Source organism: Mesocricetus auratus, unplaced genomic scaffold (genome assembly GCF_017639785.1).
Source record: "Mesocricetus auratus isolate SY011 unplaced genomic scaffold, BCM_Maur_2.0 Super-Scaffold_100003, whole genome shotgun sequence".
Lineage (NCBI taxonomy): Eukaryota > Metazoa > Chordata > Mammalia > Rodentia > Cricetidae > Mesocricetus > Mesocricetus auratus.
Genome location: NW_024429188.1, coordinates 8,331,892 through 8,352,955, shown reverse-complemented (window position 1 = coordinate 8,352,955; position 21,064 = coordinate 8,331,892). Strand labels below are relative to the sequence as shown.

Below are 21,064 nucleotides of genomic sequence, written 5' to 3'. Positions count from 1 at the left end.
GCTCTCGATCACCACACAGAACTTGATGGTAAGTTGCTGTTGCTGAAGACACCACACATTTCAGTCATAAGACATGAAGAAATCAGGCTGGCACTGACCTGGAAGCTTAATCCTTACTAGTTATCTTTCATAATCCTGGAAGGTTCTATGTACACTGCTGAGGGAGGAAAAGTAATCAGCAGTCTATCCTAGCTGAGCTCCAGTGGACCCTGTGAGGTACAATAACTACTGGCCTGGTTAAGTTATTCACACTGGTGATAGTGGCATGAACATCACGGATGTAACCAACCACTCACTTTTGGATTTAATGTCTGTTCCACAAGATGAAACTCATGGCTGGGCAAAACAAACAAACAAACAAACAAACAAACAAACAAAACCCAAGGTAGCCTAAGTCCTAAGGGAGAACTAATGTTACCCTTCTCCTAGATAAACATAGTAATAAATAATAAACTTCCTCCTAAGTCCTTAACTTTATACCTATAGATTAGGGAACTTTTCATCCCTCATCAGAGAATTTACAGAGAGCTATGTAGAGAATAAGAGATTTTGGAATGCTCAGCTCTAAACGAGACATGTATATCACACCCCACCCCCCAAGGTTCAGAGATCATCATGGAAGAGAGGGTAGAAAGAGTATAAGAACCAGAGGTAGTTGTTAGCAGCAGCAAAACAGTATTTTCCAGGAACAGCAGGGCCATTGAACACATAAACTTGCAGCTTCTGTGACTACATGCTAAAGACCTATGTGTGATCAAATTAGCAAAAATCTCAGCATGCAAGGAGGAAAGGCTCATGAAGTCCCACTCCTAGCTGAGAAGATATTAGCAATCTGGCTATCAGAATGAGAGGCATTTTTTCAGGGATGTGTCTTAGAGGTGCTCCCATGCTCCGGTAGATGTTCCCACTCCTATGCCCAAATAAGCAGTACTAAGTGGACTAAGTGGATTTGAAAACAAAGTATATGAAGTTGGGAAGGGAAAGTGGTGGGAAGGGAATGATTGGAGGGGGAAATCGGGGATGAATTTGATTGGTACAAACACATTATATGTATGATATATGAACTTGTTAAGTAATAAAAATAGTAAGGAGACAGGTACGGTTGTACACACCTTTAATCCCAGTGTTGGGAGAAGGAAGGGAGGACAGTGGGTGGAGGAGAGGCTGCAGTCAGGATGCATTGTGTGAGAGAAGAAAAAAGAAAAAGAAAACAGAAGAGATTTGGCAATCTTTCTCAATCCTGAATGTTTCGGAAGTAGAATCCAAACCATGAGGGAGAACACATATACATATACACACACATAATGACAGTCTGAAAGAAAGGTGACATGGGCGGAGAAAGAGACATGATACTAGATTGAGCCCAGCATTTTTGTGTCATTTTAACCATTTTCAATTGTACAACTATGTGCCAATAGTTATATTCAAAACGTTTTGCACCCATCTCTGTTATCTATCTCTAAAACATTTCATCTCCCCAAACAGAAACCTCTCAAACAGAAACTGCATGCACCAAGCCATCAATCCACTATATTCGCAGCCTAAAACCTCTAATCTACTTTCTGTCTTTGTGAATCTGCAAGCTCAAATAATAATCACTTAAAGGAAATCACAAAATTTTTGTTCTTTTGTATCTGGATTACTTCGTTTAGAATGCTTTTCAAGGTTCATCTGTGACAGATCCATCTCTCCCGGAAATCCTCAGGCATGGTGTTAAGCATATTAAGCATTGTCAGCAATCCTGTTAAATGCTATTGGAATTGTCCAGTCTTCCGTTAAGTCTTCATTCTAAAAACCTTTAATGTTTAACGTCTTGTGACTTGGGAACACTTTCGAGATCAAGCTGTTTGAGAGGCCCTTCCTTCCCTTATGCCTGGCTGTGGCAAACAGAGGCAGCCGCATACTTTACCCTCTCCTCAGCCTCTTTGCTTTGAAAACTCCATGGGTGCCTAGAGGAACCTACACAGCCACTTGCTACAGAAGGACAACTCCAGCCCCAGAAGACACTGTCCAGCAGCTTTCTAATAGTTTGTGCTGGTCTTTTTAATTATCACAAGCCTTGGTGAACTCCAGTAGTTATCTTCACCCACGCCAGAGAGGGAGCACCTCCTCTAGTGTCTCAAGTAGGCCTGGGATTGATGTCACACACCCTCTATGCTTATTGCAAACTGTTTGGCTCATTTTTCAAATTATCAGGGGGAAACTTTCCTATGCTGTCCCTCTAGGGTTGCAACATTAAAAGTACTGGTGTGGGCTTTTTTGTTTGTTTGCTTGCTTGCTTGGTTATTGTTGTTGTTGGATCATTAGGAGAGTGACCAAATTAGTAGCATGAAGAGGAGACAGCAGAAGGAAGAGGCAGTAGAGTCATGACAGTGGCAAAGCACATGCTGTCTCCATAAAAGCTGTGGTAGCTGCATCAATGGTAGTAACAGGACAGCTGAAAAGGCTTGGGAGAAGATGTCAGCTGATTACTAATGCATCTATCTTCTGATACGTGCCTGAATTCGATTCCCCATTCTTCTTTTTGCCCCAATAATATTCCAGTATTTGCACATAACACACTTTTTTGTACATTAATCTGTTGATACATGCATTTTCACCCTTTGGCTGTTGTATATAATACTGTATTGAACATCACTATATAACTACTTGTGTTACATTTTTCAGTTATTTTAAGTATATACTGAGGAGCTAAACTGTTGTCTTGTACAGTGGCTGCCTCATTTTATGTTCTCACCAACAATCTCTGTGTCATCTTCCGTTCTTACTATATTCTGGGTTTAACCAGAATATATATTATAACCAGGCAAGGCAAGCACATGCCCATAATTCTAACACTTGAAAGAAGCGAGAAAATCAGATGTTCAAGGCTAACTTGAGCTACATAGTGAAATTCTGTCTTAAAAATAAGAATGAGCCGGGCATTGGTGGCGCACACCTTTAATCCCAGCACTCTGGTGGCAGAGGCAGGCGGATCTCTGTGAGTTTGAGGCCAGCCTGGTCTACAGAGCAAGTTCCAGGACAGCCTCCAAAACAATACAGAGAAACCCTGTCTCGAAAAACCAAATAAATAAATAAATAAATAAATAAATAAATAAATAAATAAATAAGAAGACTGTATATTAGAAGTAGGTTATGTGCCTGTAATCCCAGCATTTGGAAGACTGAGCCAGAAAGATCCAAGTCTAAGGCCAGCCTGGGATACACAAGCTCCAGGGCAGTCAGAGCTACACAGAGAGACTTCATCTCAGAAAATGTGCGTGTGAGACACTAAGAATCCTTTAATGTGCCTCTTTGTATTTTTCATGTCTTCTCTGTAGAAATACCTATTCAAATTGTCTGCCCTTATAAAAATTCATTTTAAAAAATGACAAAAAATAAAAAAATCTAAATCTTTGCATATGGGTTTTGCCAACATGTGTGTCTGTGCATCATGTATACGCCCCGTTTCCTGCAGAGGTTGGAAAAGGGTATCAGATTCCCTGGGACTGGAGATACAAGCAGTTGTGAGCCACTTTGTGGATGTTGAGGCTCGAACACCGATCTTCTGGAAGAACAGCCGGCATTCTTAACTGCCGAGCCACCTCTCCAGTCCTAATTTTTTTCACATTTATTTATGTGTATGAGTGTTTTGCCTGTATGCATGTATGTGCTTCATGTGTGTGCTGGATGCCAGTGGAGGTCGGAAGAGGGCATCAGATCCCCTGGAACTGGTACTACTTACAGATAGTCTGTGGATGCTGGGAAACTGAACTCAGGTCCTGTTCAAGAGCATCAAGTGCTCTTAACCACTAAGCCATATCTCCAGCCTCCATCCCTTTTTATTATTGCGCTTACTTTGTTTTGTTTTTCGACACAGGGTCTCACTGTGTACCCCTTCCTGGCCTAGAACTTGCTAAGCAAACCAGGCTGGCCTCAAACTCAGAGATCTACCTGCCGCTGCCTCCTGAGTGCTGAGATTAAAGGTGTGAGCCACCAGGCCCTGCATGCCCTTATTTTGTCCTATGTAGACCACCCTGGCTTACTAATCTGAGATCTTATTGTTTCTTCTTCCTGAGTACTGGGATTAGTCATATGCTGCTACACCCAAATTTTTTCGTCCATTTTTAAATTGTAATGTCTTTTTGCTGATAAATTTGTTTCATAGCCTAAACAATAAATTCTTAGCAGATATATGAATTAAAAATATATTCGAGGGACTGGAGAAATGACTCAGCAGTTAAGAGTCCGAACTTAGTGCTCTTGTGGAAGACTGAAGTTCAGTTCCCAAGACCCACATTGATTGGGTGGTTCATAGCTGACTGTGACTCCTGCTCCAGGGGGGTCAGATGGTCTCTTCCGGTCTCCGAGTGCATCTGCACAGACACAGAATTAAAAACAAAACTTGAGGGCTGGACAGACGACTCAAAATTTAAGAGCACTAGCTGCTGGTTGCCCTTCTAGAGTTCCTGAATTCAATTCCTAGTAACTACATGGTGGCTCCACAAACCATTTCTAGCGGGATTTGGTGCCCTCTTCTGGCGAGTAGGTATACATGCAAGCAGAACACTGTATACATAATTAATAAATAAATAAAACTTGCCCGGGTGGAGGTGGCACAAACCTTTAATCCCAGCACAGGGAAAGTAGAGACAGGTAGGTGAATCTCTTGAGTTCGAGGCCAGCCTGGTCTACGAGTGAGTTCCAGGACAGCCTCCAAAGCTAGAAAAAACCCTGTCTCAACCACCCTCCAAAAAAAAAAAAAACTTAAAAATTACACATACTCACACATACGCACTTGTGCACTATCCTGTAGGCTGATTTTTCACTTCTTTAATAATTTCCTTTGCTGTAAAACCAAATGCTGATGAAGCACAATCCATGTGATGTTGCTCATGCTTTTCGGGTTCTATTTTAAAATCCATTGCTATCTAGGCATGATGGCACACACCTTTAATCCCAGCTCTTGGAAAACTGAGGCAGGTAGGTATATAGATCTCTGCGATTTTGAGGTCAGTCTTGTCTACACAGCAAGCACTAGGCTAGTCAGGGCTATATAGTGGGACCCTGGCTCAAAACCAAAATAAAAATCCATTGCCAAATTTAAGGTCATGACCAACTACATTTCCTCCTGCAGAGGTTTTTTGGTTTTATCTCTTAAATTTACATAATCGATCCATTTTGAGTGATATATGGTGAGAGGTAGAGGATCTAATTTCATTATTTTGCATGTGGAAATCCCTAGCACATATGTGAGGGAGGCTATTCTCTTCCTTATTATGTAGTGTACCTTGTCAGAGACTAAATGGCTGGCTGGGAGAATTTAGATGAGTTCAACTTCCAGCACCATTTGTTCTTTTTCAAGATTATTTTGGGTGTTTAATGTATTGGTCTTTTGCAAGTCCGTGTGAATTTGAGAACTAGGTTTTCTATTTCTTTTTTAAAAATTAACATTTTTCATTTATTTTACATACCGACCACTGTTTCGCCTTCCTCCTCTCCTTCCCCTCCTCCATTCCTATCTACTCCCCTCCCCATCCACTCCTCCTCCCCCCTCTCCCCTCAGAAAGGAGCTTGAACAAAATATTGCACATCAAGTTGAGGTGGAACCGAGCTCCTCCTCCCTGCATAAAGACTGGGTGAGGTGATCCAGCATGGGGAACAGGTTCCCAAAAGCCAGCTAAGCGCCAGAAACAAGTCCTGATCTCACTGCTAGGAGCCTTACAAACACACCTAGTTATACAACTGTCACACACTTGCAGAGGGCCTAGGTCGGTCCCATGCAGGCTCCATAACTGTAGGTCCAGAGTCTATGTGCTCCCACGAGCTTAGGCCAGCTGTCTCTGTGGGTTCCTCTATCATGACACCCTTAGCTTGTATAATCCCTCCTCCCTTTCTTCAGGAGGACTCTCGGAACTCGACCGAGTGCTTGGTTGTGGATCTCTGCATCTGGTTTCACTGGATGAAGGCTCTATGATAGTTGGAGTATTCCCCAATCTGATTACAGAGGAAGGACAGTTCAGGCAACCTCTCCACTCTTGCTAGGAGTCTTAGCTGGGGTCCTTGTGGATTCCTGGGAGTTTCCCTGGTACCAAGTTTCTCCTTAACCCCGAAATGCCATCTCCCATCAAGACACCATTTCTTAAACAAAGCTGTTTGAATTTTCATAGGACTGCATAGAATTTGTGGCTCACTTTGGCTAGTGTTACATATTAACACTGTCTTCCAACCCATGAATGTATCTTTCCATTTCTTTAGCTCTTTTATCCAAGCACCTTGTAAGTATTTTCCAGAAAGTGTCTTAGTATTTTATGAGTATTCTGCCTGCATGTACGCCTGTGCACTTGTATGCCTGGGGCCCTTGGAGCTCAGGACATCAGATCCCCCAGAACTGGAGCTGTGAACTGCCATGGGGGTGTAGAAGCTGGGTCCTCTGGGAAGAGCAGCCAGTGTTCTTTACCACCGAGTCACCTCTCCAGGTCTTACAGTTTTTCAGTGTCATACTCCTCCATAATTAAGTGTACTCCTAGGTATTTCATTCTTTCAGATGCTACTGTAAATAGAATTGCTTTAAATGTCTTTTTGAATCAGTAACATGTAAAAACTGGTTTGCCTATTCTCTTGCATCCTGCAACTTTCTGGAATGTATTAGCTTTACACCTGTCCTGCATCTGAAATGTATTTTCTGTATTAACTGAGGTGCTCATGTTTTCTCCCTTTGCTCTATTAATGTCATTTTCTGTAACCATCTTTTCTTGCGTTATCTTTGTTTTTGATACTTTTTCAATATGGAGATGGACATTAGCAATCCTATATACAATACACATATATACTAAGTATAATTTATTAGTTGAAGCAGCTATAAGTATTTCTTTGTTTCTTGGAGGTTTTTTGTTTTTTTGCTTTGAGACAGGGTCTCACTATGTATCTTGAGATCCTGGAATTTTCTATGTAGACCATGCTGAGAGATCCACCTGCCTCTGCCTCCTGAGTGCTGGGATTAAAGGTATGTGCTACCATGTCCGGCACTGAGTATTTCTGAAAGTTGTTTTATTGGTTATCCAAAACTTACACTCAACAATAGTTTGTTAACGAGTCATTTTATTGGCCCAAATTTTTCCAGTTTCTGGGTACATTATTTAAATATATACAATATACACAGCATTTCTCCTTTGGGGGTACGGCCACTTTTAGACTGCCCATATTCCAGTAATTGGCCCCACACCCATCCACACCCAGGCAGCACTAATTATACTCCATTTGCTGTTTTTTAAAAAGATAGGGTTGGAGAGATGGCTCAGCAGTTAAGAGCACTTATTGCTCTTGCAGAGGACCTGGCTTCATTTCCCAGCACCCATACGATGACAGCTTACAATTGTCCAACTGTCTGTAACAATGTTTGTAAAATGAATTTCAGAACTTGTGTGAGACAATATAGAGAAATGCAAATGCTTAAGGCGAAAAATTCTTAAGAGTTGATTAACCATAGTAAATCATTCAACTTACTCACTATATTAATATTCCTTTCACAAGAACTGTAAGAAATACATTATGAAGCATAGCTGAGACTGGCCTGGTAGTCATTAAGTCATTTTCCTCTCCTTCCTGAGAATAAATTCAGACTACATTTCAGTGTGCCCTGCAGTTGGGTATGCTCGGTGTCTGATTTCCTAAAAACCTCTCACTTGGTCATTTCCACTTTTGAATGACTAGGATGTAGACTACAGCAACGCCATGCTTTGAAGATTTCAGTGGAGACTGTAGGTTCACCTCCAGAAACAGGTTGAGTTTGGTTTCTATAATGGGTACCAGAGCCATGCAGTAACCAGAATTTATTAACTTGTGTAGAACTGTAGTAATGGTTTAGTATGGTTTTCCTAGCACCAAAACTGATGACAGCCTAAACGAAGTAAATCCTACTTGTGCTAATCTCTGATGGCCCAGGCTATCATTTTGGTTCACCAGTTAGAGTGGGATCAGATTACACATGAAGTTTTGTCCTCTGTCATTTTATTGGCCCAGATTTTTCCAGTTTCTGAATACGTTATTTAAATGCACACAATATACATGACATACAGAAGGGCCATGCCAAGAGAGAAGTTATTTTTTGCTATGGCTACTTGTAGGTTGCTCATGTCCCAATGTTTGGGGCCCTACACCCATGCACATCGAGGCAGCACTAATCCTACTCAAAGGCGTGTTGTTTTTTATAACAGGGCTTGAGAGATGGCCCAGCAGTTAAGAGCACTTACTACTCTTACAGAGGACCTGGGTTCAATTCTCAGCATCCACACAGTGGCTCACAACCATCTGTAGCTCCAGTTCCAGGGGATCAGATGGCTTTTCTGACCCCCAAGGGCTCTTGCACACATAAAACGAAGATGTGAAGCTTGGAGGTGGCTATATTGGGGAATTTGAGGGGGTAGTGGAGGGGATATAATCAGAGCATATTGCACACATTTATGAAATTCTCAAAGAACAAATAAAAATACTGTATTTTGAAAAACAAACACAAGGGGCATGGCAGAACAAGCAGTGAAAGATCAGACACTTTCAATGTGCCCCATAGGTTTGGCTGGCGAAACCCACAGAGGCAGCTGACCTAAACAAAGGGGAACGCATGGACTCAGACTGATCCATAGCCCCCCCCCCCCAACCTGGGTGTCAGAGGAGAGGCCTCGGCAATCTGTGGGACCTGGGAGAGTAGAACAGTATTTATCCCTGGCATACAAATGGACTCCATTCCACATGGAGGGATGCTCTCTCAGCCTGGACGTTTAGGGGGAGGAGGACCTCGGCCCTGCCCTTGATATGGCAGACTCTGAAGATTCCTCATGGAAGGCCTTACTCTCCCTGGGGAGCGGGGATGGGGGAAATGGAGTGGGGTGAGAGACTAGCGGGATTGGGGGGCCAGGGGAGGAGGGGAGGGAGAGGGAACTGGGAGTAACATGTGTAAAAAGTTAAATAAAAAATATTATAAAATAAAAAAGAAAGATCAGACTAAGAATTTCTGGGAATTAGCAGAAAATAATAAAGAGATACAACATTAAAAATTGTTTTTATTACATCTATTTATGTGTGCACACACGGAGACCAGGACAACTTGCATGAGTTAATTCTGTCTTACCACGTGGATCCCTGGAATTGAAATCAGGTCACCAGGCCTGAGAAGTGTTTTTACCCACCGGGCCATCTCACCAGCCCAAGATACAACATATTTAAAAGACAAAACAAAAATGGAGGATAAAACTGCAAGTGGCAAGATCTCAGAAACAATGAAAACTAAAAATAGAAAAGGAGATGCATTATTTTTTTGGATGAACGTCTAAGCATATGACATCAAACAGTAATCTGTGTTAACTGTTCCACTAGGGCCACTAAATTATGTGTGGTTCTGGAAGCTCACACCTGCTACATTGTCATCCTTTTCTCACCTGTGAAAAGGCCATCCAAGTCCTCTTGGGGGTCCCTCAAGGTCAGACAACTAAGGGTTACAATATTCAAGCTTGGCTTATAGATGCTCTGCTGGACATGCTGGCATGTGCTAGAATTGGCTAGTTTCAGAGTTACAGCTCCACTTTGGGTTGACTCTGAAGAAAAGTGAGTAGGAAATCCTCCCAGTAGGAAAAATAGCATCATATAAGTGATCAAAAGCACAGGGAGCTGTCAGCTGATTCGTGTCTGCTGATACAGTCAAGGATTTGGAAAGAACAAGACTGCAATGCTGAAAAGACATCTGAGAACAAGGGCCCATGTGGACGGCTGTCCATCTTGGAATGAGCACACCACGTGAGAATTTTCATGACCCACATACACCACTACTGAGGAAGATCTCAGAAGAGATATTCCGTTCTGTGGATGTGGCCAATCTCTATCCTGCCGCCTTTATTCTTACCAACAGGTTCCTGAACAAAGTGGCCATGATGGCAGGCATGAGCTCTAAGGGCTGCTCTGAAGGCCAATCTGGTTATAGTTATTGCTGAATATTCACCATGCCAAAAGAATTCTAAGTCTTGAATGGTAACCGATTATACAGACACTACAAGAAGCCACTGATCCTGGAGAGATGACTCAGAGGTTAAGAGCACTGGCTGCTCTTCCAGAGGTCCTGAGTTCAATTCCCAGCAACAAAATGGTGACTCACAACCATCCGCCAAAATCTGGTGCCCTCTTCTGGCCTGTAAGGATATATCCAGGCGGAACACTATAGACATAATAATAAAAAAAAAGAAAATTTTTAAAAAAGAAGCTGTCGCCACTGGTCCTCCAAAATTCTGGCAGGAAACAGTAGAAAAAAATTCTCAGTTGCAAACATATACTACTTCTTATGAAAAAGGAAGTCCAGAAGATGGGACCAAGAGCCCAGAAAGCAAAGCCTAGAGAACAAAAAAATCATCTCTGGGTCTTGGAGTCAAATCAAGGAACTTCATTTACCCTGCTGAATTTCACTTGTTACTGACCAGTAGTTGCTGCTTCCAAGTGCCACAGGTATACACATATCCTGTATATGCCTTTCCCGCCATTACATTTAGGAAGTGTTAGGGATGGGGGACTTGTTTATAAGTTTCAATTCTACCCACATTGAAAAACAGTACTTGAGCTGTATGTAGGGATTATGACCAAAGCAATTCAATCATATTTAGCACGTTAGGGGTGATGATGTAATGGGATGTGACTTAAGGAATGAATATATTTTATATATGGAGGGATATGAATAAGTACCAGAGAATGAACCATGGTGATTCAGCTCCAAGATGGCCCCTCAATGAATGCCGCCCTCTAGCATTTAATCTTAATTCCTTCCTTCTGAATATAGTCTAGACCTTTCCCCCTTCTCCCTCCTAATGGCTACTAATGAATACTGTCAATTGCAAAAAAATCAATGGAATGTCACTTCTGGGATTAGATGATAAAGACTCATTTCTGTCTGCCGCCCATCTTAACTGATCTCATGAAGCAAGCTGTCATGCCGTGAGCTATCCTGTGAAAAGATCCACCCCAAAGCAAGTAACTAAATGGACCCGGTCCAATGGCCAGTAGGAAACTGAATCTTGTCAGTAGCCAATGATAACTTCTAAGTAAGCCTGGAGATGACTGAGGTGCTGACACTTTGATGCCTGTGAGTGACCCTAATAAACTTAGCTAAATTGTACCCAGATTTCTAACCCAAGGATATGAACCAAATATTGCTTTATGGTAGCTTTGGCTTTTTGTTTTTGAGAAAGGGTACAACTCAGCGTAGCTTCAAACTTGGAATCTTCCTGCTCCTACCTCCAAGGACTTGGATTTAGAGACATGAGCCAGTCAAGCTACTGTTTATAGCAATGCATACCTAGCGCAGACAGGCACCGGAGCCATATCAAGCCAACACTGCTGAGTTTCCAGTTTACTTAACAGTAAATTTCCACTATAAACAATATCCTGGTGGTACACCAATTACTTAGAGCTCTTGTGATATGAATAGAGCTTTAAATTTACAGATTAAGAATCACAATCCTAGCCAGACAGTGGTGGTGCACACCTTTAATCTCAGTACTTGGAAGGCAGAGGCAAGTGGATCTCTGTGAGTTTGAGGCCAGGCTGGTCTACAGAGCAAGTTCCAGGACAACCAACATTGTTACACAGAGAAACCCTGCCTCAAAAAACCAAAGGGGGAAAAAAGAAAAAGAAAAAAAGAATCACAACCTATTCCTTTTGTGCCTACTAAGAACTTTGCCAAGTGTCTTACATGGAGCATGACACCCAGGATTTAAGTGCCCCAGGGGCAAGGACTGTGCTTTCTTTACCTGTCTTGCTACTGTAATTTCTAGTCTTCTAGGACACATGATTAATGTTTCTCTTTCAGGGCTCTGGTGACCATGGCCCCACTTCCAGAGTGTCATCCTGGACCAGTGAACGCCATACAGTACAGAAGGGACAGAATTCACATGCAGTGTAGGGTTGTAACTGTTGCTTGTAGCTGACTCTTTCTGAACTGACTATGCAAAACTCCCACCCCCACTTCTAGCCTTGAAGTGAGTATCAGAGGACTCAGGCCTGGTTCTTGCTTTTTTCCTCCAGGGACTCTCAACACAGGAAGTTTCAGGTAGGAGGGAAGACTCATTAAACCTAGTGTTTTGGCCATAATTTAAGGCACAGTGGAGGCACTAAAAAGCTAGAGGCAGGAAGAAATGGACAGTTGGGACAAGAGAGGCATTTAGATGCTGGATGTGGTAGCGCACACCTTTAATCCCAGCACTCGGGAGGCAGAGGCAGGCGGATCTCTGTGAGTTTGAGATCATCCTGGTCTACAGGGCGAGTTCCAGGGTAGTCAGGGCTACACACAGAGACTTGTCTCAAAGAGAGGGGAGGAGAGGAGAGGGAGGGAGAAAGGAAGCAAGAGCGGGCAAGAGGAATCTGTCCAGAATAGCAGCAGTACCTCTTTCCATACCCTGCATACCCAGGTGCTATCCTGACAGGAGTGGATCTGTCTGGTAGGATGTAGTAACAAGGTGGTATCTGTAAACTAAACCACTCTGAGGTAAAAATTTCCCACTTGTTTGGTGCTTTCTTAAGGGAGGAGGGAAACAATTGAGAAAATGCCATCAGACTGGTCTTTAGGCAAGTCCACGGTGCATTTCCTTGACTGATGACTGATATTAGAGGACTCAGCTCACTGTGGGCGGTGCCACCCCTGGGCTGGTGGTCTTGGGTGCTATAAGAAAGCAGGCTGAGCAAGTCACAATGAGCAAGCCAGTAAGCAGCACTCCTCTAATGGCTTCTGCCTACTTCCCGGGATGATGGACCACAAGCTGTAAGATGAAATAAATAAACCCTCTCTTTCCCAAGCTGCTTTTGGGTGAGGTGTTGTATCATAGCAATATAAACCCTAACTAAAACAGTTTTGCATCCATGATGGCTATACGTATACTATGAAAGGGTTATGAGAGGGATAAGGCAGGAAGTGCCAAGCTGAGAAAGGATGTCTGAAAGTTGGTAAGCAATAGATCCATACCACAAAGGACCCCTACCTTGTCCTAAGCAGTTCACTAGGCTAGGAGCCGCTGTGGGTTCTAGGTACCACCTTTTCCTCTTTTGGCTGCTTGGAGTACAATGGTAGTGAAATGTCAAGATCCAGCTCCTTTGGGTACTTGTCCCAGGTGTCTCTTCTGCTACCTCCAACCCCCACTGGAAACCAGGATTAATTCCAATGGGTGGGCAAAGGGCCAGCCTTTTCCCTTTGATCACAACTTAGGATCAAAATGGACCCAGGGCAGGGGCATTTACTATTCACTGGTGTTTACTTTTCAACATAAACTAAAAGACTGGATGAGGCAGGCCTAAGCCATGCTCCCACCAGAGAGCCACCAAAAGAGGGTGAGATATCTCCTAACACTAGATTTTTAGCAACCGGAAATACTGGAAAGGGGAGAAATGGAGCAAAATGGTCCTTCTGAACATATAAATGAGGAAGAAAGAGTGCTGGTGTGCTGTGTTCCTGAGCTCGGGACTTGATTTTAGCCTCTAATGCCTTATACAACCTTAAGAGGAAAAACCTTGGACAAGTGAGAGATGCCTGGAAGCTGGCTAGTGAGGCAGCACCTCCAAGCTTTTGCTTCCTCCTCTATTCCCTAGATAAACTCTCAACAAAGATCACTGAGAACCACAAAGAATGCTTCTTCGTCTTTGGAGGGTTATGGTTCCTTAATAAATATGATGCAACCTCGTGGGTCTTAACTGGGGCAGGGGAATGCATACAGATACCCACAAAAATCATGTATAAACACACTTCGGGAGGGCAGCTCCTAATCAAACACAGTCCCTTCATCTTTCAGGTTCAGAAGGGTGAAAATCTAACTACTGTGGGACTATTAGTAGGCTTGAAGCTACTATGCCAAGTCAAAGAAGGCAGACACAAAAGGATCATATATTGTATAGTCTCATTTATATAAAATGTCCAGAAGAGACAAATGGGAGCAGGGAGGGAACGCCTAGGGAATGTGGGGTTTCTTCTAAGGGTCATAGAAACATCCTAAAATTGTTTTGCAATGAAGGTTCATTCAATGACTGAAATATACTAAAAGCCACTGAATTGGATGACTTGTATGGTACCCAAATTTCATCTCAATAGAGCAGTTTAACAGTAACACAGAAATTACAAATTAACCACACATTCATTAGGGGCAGAAAGAAACTAACAGAGAAACATCAAGGATGGTCTAACTCACCAAATTACATATTTAAAACAGCTCAACTTTATAGCATGGAAACTATACTTCAATAAAGCCATGGAGAAAAAGTTCCCCAGAGAATAGGAAAATAAGAGCACAAAGCTAGGGAAAGCTGCTGTGCAAATTGCCAAGAGGGCCAGTGGCCACCAGTTTGAAGACGGAAACGGCTTGGGGGAGGACAGGGTATCTTTCCAAGGCTGGAGAGAAGCTGGGAAGTTCAGATTCAGAGCCCTAGCTCCCTGGACTCGGCCCTGGCACTACCACCACTAGCGTGTAGCTGTTCCATTAGCAGGCGAGGAAGGTTCTGCTCTCCTTTTGAAGAGAAATGCACTTCAGAAACATGTTTCCAAAAAACACTCCTAAGGGCTTTATTTCTAACGAGGAAAATAATAAAATAAAATTAAAATAGGCTTTAGTTGGAACAAAGTTTGTTTCGCCTTTTTTTTTCCTTTTGAACAAATTAATTACACACCAACAATCTTCTTTTATTACAGCATGAACCCAGGAGGAGGAGACGGGGAGGATGGGCAGGAAGGGTTGAGGTGGGTGTGTGGACAAGCACCAAAAGCCTTCAGACCATAGGCAGCCCTATTCAACCCCAACAAAATTCATTTAAAATAAAAACTGAGGACAGCTATGTGAAGTTTCCTCCTCCTGGGTGGGACAGTAAGGGGAAGGGAAAATGGCCGGGGAAAGGAAGTAAAAAGGAGGCGGGAGGCAAAAATGCGTGTGGGTTGGTGGGAGGTTAGTGTAGCATGGCCTGACCCAGGGCCAGAGCTAGGGAGAAGGGAGAGGTCTCCCCGTTTGTATGTGCCCTGGATTTGTCTCTGGAATGGTGCTGGCCTAGCCCCAGTCGACCCCCTGCCCACCTGTCTATCTGCCTCTGGTGTCTGGGAATGCTGGTTAGAGGTTACCAAGGACGCAGGACTCCAGGGGCCGGCCCCCAGGAGCTGAGGTCTGAACAATACCTTGGAGTCAGAGTATAAAAGTCACGGTCTTGGGGATGGTGGTCAAGGGGGAGTCTCTCCACCTACCCGCCCACCTCCAAGAAGCAGGCTTGATGGTCAGAAAGGATCCTTGAGGCCAAGGAAGGATCTTTGTTGGGGTCTGTGCTAGGCTCAGCCACTGTCACAATTGTTGCCGAGGTGGCTGCTGTGGGCAGGACATCAACAGCCGGGAAGTCAGAGTAGAGAAAGGGGCTGAGGTGCCTGAACCAGCCTCTAACACTGGTTCTAAGCCATCCTGGTCCTCCTGGGTGCTGGGGCTGCCATTGGTGGGGAAGGGTACAGGAGGGACCTCACCCCCAGTCTCCTCCTCCAACTCCTCTTCCTCCTGGACTTCCTCGGCTTCTGGTTCTGAGCTCCGTACCCTCTTTGGCTCTAGCTCCTCTCGGGCTGGATCATCAGCCTCCCCACTCCGATCCACCTTCCTCCGCCGCCTCCTCTCTAGGGCTCGGCCTCGTGTCCGATTCCCATGGCGCTCTGCCTTCTCCAGCTGTGAACGCAGAAGGCAGAAATGCAGGTTTTTAAAATAAGGCCTGGTGTCGAGTGACTGTAATCCCAGCACTTGCAAGGCTAAGGCAGGAAGACCACCATTAGTTCAATGCCAGCCTGGAGTATACAGTAAGTTACCAGGCCAGGCAGGGCTACGTAATACCATCCTATCCATACCCGCCCTCCCCAAAAGACAAGCACAGGCAAGTAGTCAAGGCCTGAGAGTTCCCTGTCTACTTGGCCTGGCCTGTTCATGTCATGACCCCTCTCCTTACCTCCAAAAGTGTGTGGACCCTCTCCAAGTCTGGTGGCTGCCCAGCCTGCAGCAGCTGCCAGATGCTATGATTCTCATCTAGGGTCACCTCAAGCAGATCCCCCTCCATCATAAGTTCCTCAAGTGGGGCTCTGGTTGCCTCAGGCAGTTCCAACACAGGGCCAGTCAACTGTGGTAACAGTGAGGATAGCAGTTCCAGATCTGAAAGTTGTGGAGATAGGCTGGATTAGAGGCTGCCCTTGGTCTTATCCTATCCCACTATAACAGAGCTGAGGACATCAGGGGCCACACTGGTAATATCCATTCAACATCCCACTCACACTACAGCTAGACCTACCTCTCTTACCTGAGCCCTCCTCTGTGGCTACCTTTTCAGGACTGGTCACACTGTCCCCATTCTCCAACAGCCCCTGGACCTATCAAATATCAAGATGAGGAAAAGGCAGGGGGTAACTGAACTGAAGAGCCAGGCCCTACTCTTCCTTCACCCAGCCAAACCTGAAAGACTACCTCCTGGAGGAAGGGCAAACATGGGTACCAGCAGAGAGCAGGGTCTAGGAGTGTGGACAGATAAAGGATGGAACCAAAGGCAGGGCCAAAGGAGAGGTAAAACTGGAGCACGGGGAGAGAGCTGGAGCCTATGCACAGGCTAGGACAGAAATCTGAGGATAAGAGCTGGGCTCACCTTAGGCGTATTGCCAGCGCCCTCTCCAGCATCTGAAGAGTAAGCAAGGGATTCCTCAGGCTTGGATTCAGCCTGTAGCCGTTGGCGGAGTTCAGCCAGCCGTCCCAACAGAGCAGTCACTTCCTCAGAAGCTAAAACCTGTCTGGCACGGCCTTGCCAGCTGATGGCTCTCTCTGTGAGACACTGTAGAGCCTCACCCTCAGGCAGCCGCACAGGCAGTCTCTGTAGGGCTACCAGCAGTGCCAGGATGGTTTCCAAGCGTGGGCGCCGTGAGCGCATACATAGAGGGCACAAGAATTTGGTGTCCCATTCCCACCAGGCCAGCAGTGGGGATGAGGTAAGACCGGGCCTCTGGGAGCTGAGGAGGCGGGGCACTGTCACACACCGCCCATGGAACCAGTCCTGACACAGGTCACACTGCAGAGCCCCCACCCCAGCTGGCACTTGCCCACACACGCAGATAGAGGCTGTAGAGGGGGCTGTGGTCAATGATGCCAGTGGACTTGGCTTGGCTGAGTTGGTGCGACGAAGCTGCAGGATCCCTTCCTTCTCCTTCTGCTCCCCCTCTTTGAAGGCCACGATCTGCCGTGCCCAAGAAAGGGGAAGAATGGAAACAACCTGATTCCTTCGTTTTCTAGCCTCAACACCCCACTCCCAAACCAGGAAAACTGAGCTCAAGGAGCAAGTGGTCTGCCCATGGTCACAAGGTTCAGACAATCATCACCAGGCTCTTTACCCATCTGTATCTAAGCTTCTTACCACAGAGCCTGGGTCCCTGAGGTCCTGCGCAGACAGCCCCAACAGCTCTGTGTCAGATTTGTACAACCCCAGCTCCTTCTCCATCCACCGGCTGCGTTTGGTGCTGTCTGAGCCGGCGTCTGCACACGGGCAGAGCACCTGAGGCAGGCAGACAGAGGCAAATGACCAGGCTTCCCTACTACCTCCCGTATCTTCTCCGCCCCTCTCCCGTGCCCCCTCAAAAACTCTTATTCTCATATAAACTACCTTTAAACAGCCAGTCCAGGCAAAAGGAGGGTGTAGGTGAAAGTACTAGGCCTCACCTCCAATAATGTGTAGCAGGAGTTCTTCTTGAGGAAGGTCTTGGAGGCCTTCTCTCTCCAGGAGTGTGCTGTCAGTACCTGCAGCTCTAGCTGTCTCAGTTCCTCTAGCCCCACGGGGAGGTCCCGACCCACAGCTACCAGGCCCTCCAAGTCATCCAAGCAGGGGTAGTGGTCACCATTCTAGGAACAGGCGAGAGAGAAAGGCAAGATGAACTTGCAATTATCTACTAATTCTCCAGGTCTGGCCTGAGCTGGGAAGATGGTCTGTCCTCACAGTCTCAAAGCACAGACAACTGATACGGTCCTCAGGAATACCTTCTACCATGCACGACATCAGCATCTACTGACTGGCTCTGTCAGAGCAGCCAGCCAGTCTTCAGGTACAGCGAACCAACTATGTTATTTCGGTCTTCGTTTTCTACCTACTGCCTGGTAGGTACCTGTCCGTTCCCATTCTCATGTTCTACCATCCTTACCCTGACCAGAACCCCACTTTCTTCCGGCCAGCCTCCTGAGTCCCTCTCTCAAGAACATTGCTCTATAAACACATTTTGCCTCCTCACAATATGTGGTACCTCATTCCTCTCCCTAGCTATGCAAACACAGCACAACCCTGTATATGATCTCTTCCAGCTACATGGAAGGTCTAGGTGTGGATGGGGAGGTTCTTACTTGGATCTCATCCACATCAGCAATCCATGCCCGGGCCTTAGCAAGAGCCTCCTTGAGAGACTGGATATTGGGCAGGTGAACAGGGATGTTTTCTGCTTCATGGATTATGGCCTCAAGTGTGGCTGGTGGATGCTTCTGCCTAAAAACAACAAAAGAAGGGGCTAGGGGGAGCAGGCTGGTTTGGCACAGCCTATGGATCAGAGCCCAGCCTGATCAGTAGCTATAGAGCTGAGGCTCTTGTTCCTTCTTGTTATACTTCTAGGATTTTATGTTGGTAAAGATGGTTGCCAGGCTCTGCTTTCTTCAGATTGCATGCACGCACATAGCCTCCACCGTAGCTCTTGTACCTATGTTTGCCACTGTCAGCCTACCAGAAGCTCACATACTAACCACTGCATATCCTGTGGCTGAAGTCTGTCAGACACCCGTGTCTGTCATCTTTTTATCTATATCCACTCATTCACTTGTTTCCTGTGCTTCTGAGCATATATACACATAGACACAGACACACACCCCGTTCTCTGCTTTTCCATCAGCCTACCTCTGCCTCTGCCTCTATGTACACAGACTTAAAAGGGGGGGAAAAAAAAAAGAGAGAGACAAGAACAAAAGAGCAGAGAAGCTCAATATACCTATACAGGGATTAGGTGTGATGCCCAAGGTCAGCCCCAGCTATTCTCTTCAGATTCTCCACTACATTTTCAAGGCAAAGAATGGCAGGGAAGGGAAGGGCTGGACTTACCTGGCCTCCAAGCAGAGGTGGGCTTTCTCTTCCCAGCGTTCAGCGATGGTCAGCAGCTCCTGAAGCTCTGCCTGGGCCTTATCCACAGCAGGGCTAGGGGCTACATTGGCGCCCGCAACCAACAGTCCACGCATGATGGCCAGGGTACCCCTTCGGGCAGAGGGAGCCAGAGTGCGTTTTACCTCATCCAGCCACCGCGCCTGTTCCACCTGCCGCTGGAGCTGCTGGGCTTCAGGTACTTCCACCCCCAGCTGCTGCCCTCTCTCCAACAGGGACTGCAGCAGCCCTGGACTGGACGGCTGGGAGAGCAGGGCCTCACGGGCCTCAGACTGGTAGGCTTCCACCTGTTCCAGAATACCCTACCAAAATATAGGATGAAGAGCAAATCCTTCAGTTGAGGCCACTTAAGAGGTCCCACTACACATCCTTGCTCCTGCACCTCCCAACTAAACCTTCTGAGAACAGGAAATCTACCATGGGCTGAACTCTAAAACAGTAGTTCCCTCAAACACTTGACTGCTCATTATGATGCCCTGGGGAATGTATTAAAATGTACATCCCTAGGCAGTTTTAATTTATCTTTACATGGGACTCTGTTCTCAAAGCACTAAGAGATCCTCTACCCTAAGAAGTACTGTGCTATATATATTAAACCCTTATGCTCACTCTGGGGTCCCGTCTTCTCCATCCTTTTCTTTTTATAAACTCCATTCATTGTTTCAGGCCCAACAAACACCCTTAGAGCCTCCTGTTTGACTTCCTTGAGCAAACTGTCTTCACTCAGCATCTTGCACTCACATCCCTGCTCCCTGTCCCAAGCCCCAAATCTAAACCCTTGCTCACACTTCCCACTGTTTCTCACACATGCACTCTGTCTTACCTAAGCCCACCTCTCCTCACCTTGACATCCCCAATCTGGTGCATGGCACAAGGCAGGTTGTTCATCTGGCTCAGAAAAGCCCGTAGCTCTGCCAGGGTCATCTGTAGACCAGCCACCCTGTCGGGGCTATGGAGTTTCATGTGTGAGATTTCAGATTCAAACCCAGGTCCCTCCTTCCATTTGTGCCAAAGCCACTCCTCATCATATCTTGTTCTACTTTGATCTTGTACCTCAATGCTCCCGCAACTGCCCAAGCTACAGGGAGAGTTTTTAAATCTAAGTTCTTCATAGGATGAAGGGATAGACGGAGAGAGGGAAACAGTTGGAGGTGAAGGAGCTTCTAAACTAACCGATGGTAACAGAAACCAGACTTTACATCCATCACTGACCGGCATGGAGTCAGAGATAGAACCAGGGCCTCACATACTAGGTAAGCATTAAGTTACACGCACTGCCAGAGCTTACACTTTACAATCTACCCTCTGCTGCAACCATGTTCAGGTTTTCTTGTTTGTGTCCTATTCAAGTCCCTACACCTTTCACACTCTTCCCTGCCCACAAAACCCCTCAACCTACCTCTCAAATCTTCTAGACACTGATAAGCAAACACTTCTAAGCTCTCTTATTGCTAAGGCGCTTTCTTCTCCATGAAAAGTTGCCTGTCTTCCTTGCACTCTGCGGTACTTCTCAGGTCATCTCCCACTTGGCAATTTCCTGCCAATTTCCACATACCCAACTGTATTCAGAACCCACCCATTGTAACATACTTTTCAGTAGCAGCAAGTTATCGGTGCTGCAACAGCTCACAGCAACATACCCAGCTTCCTGGCCACTGACGAGTCCCAGAGCCCGGGACACACAAGCCTCTGCCTCACTCAGGCAGCTCTTCAGGCGCTGGAGCAGCTCACTGTTAGGAAACCTTCGCTCACGGGCCTCAGACTCAAGAGCTCTGAGTTCTTCAAGGCCTGGAGGAAGAACGAGACAACAAGGAGTAAGCAGCATTATGTAAAGGCAGAGGGAAAAGCCAGGAATACACAAGAAAAGGCATTAGAACTTGGCTGTAGTCCC

The 21,064-nt window shown here is 45.6% G+C and overlaps 1 protein-coding gene across 6 annotated transcripts in view; it reads right to left on the bottom strand.

The window, feature by feature from the left end:
• Positions 1-13,886: 13,886 nt before the first annotated feature.
• Kdm5c (lysine demethylase 5C) overlaps positions 13,887-21,064 on the bottom strand; it is a 37,994-nt gene continuing 30,816 nt past the window's right edge. For 2 of the 6 annotated variants that reach the window (XM_040744016.1, XM_040744018.1), the window contains exons 17-26: positions 20,814-20,961; positions 20,017-20,122; positions 19,117-19,475; positions 18,375-18,513; positions 17,703-17,882; positions 17,401-17,538; positions 16,642-17,223; positions 16,294-16,372; positions 15,958-16,157; positions 13,887-15,683 (exon numbers count right to left, since the gene is read on the bottom strand). In XM_040744016.1, coding sequence (XP_040599950.1) covers positions 15,318-15,683; positions 15,958-16,157; positions 16,294-16,372; positions 16,642-17,223; positions 17,401-17,538; positions 17,703-17,882; positions 18,375-18,513; positions 19,117-19,475; positions 20,017-20,122; positions 20,814-20,961 — 2,297 coding nt within the window. In that variant the 3' untranslated portion in view covers positions 13,887-15,317. Of the gene's footprint in view, positions 15,684-15,957; positions 16,158-16,293; positions 16,373-16,641; positions 17,224-17,400; positions 17,539-17,702; positions 17,883-18,374; positions 18,514-19,116; positions 19,476-20,016; positions 20,123-20,813; positions 20,962-21,064 lie in introns of those variants that run through there. The other 4 variants (XM_040744019.1, XM_040744020.1, XM_040744021.1 and 1 more) reach the window with 3 other exon arrangements.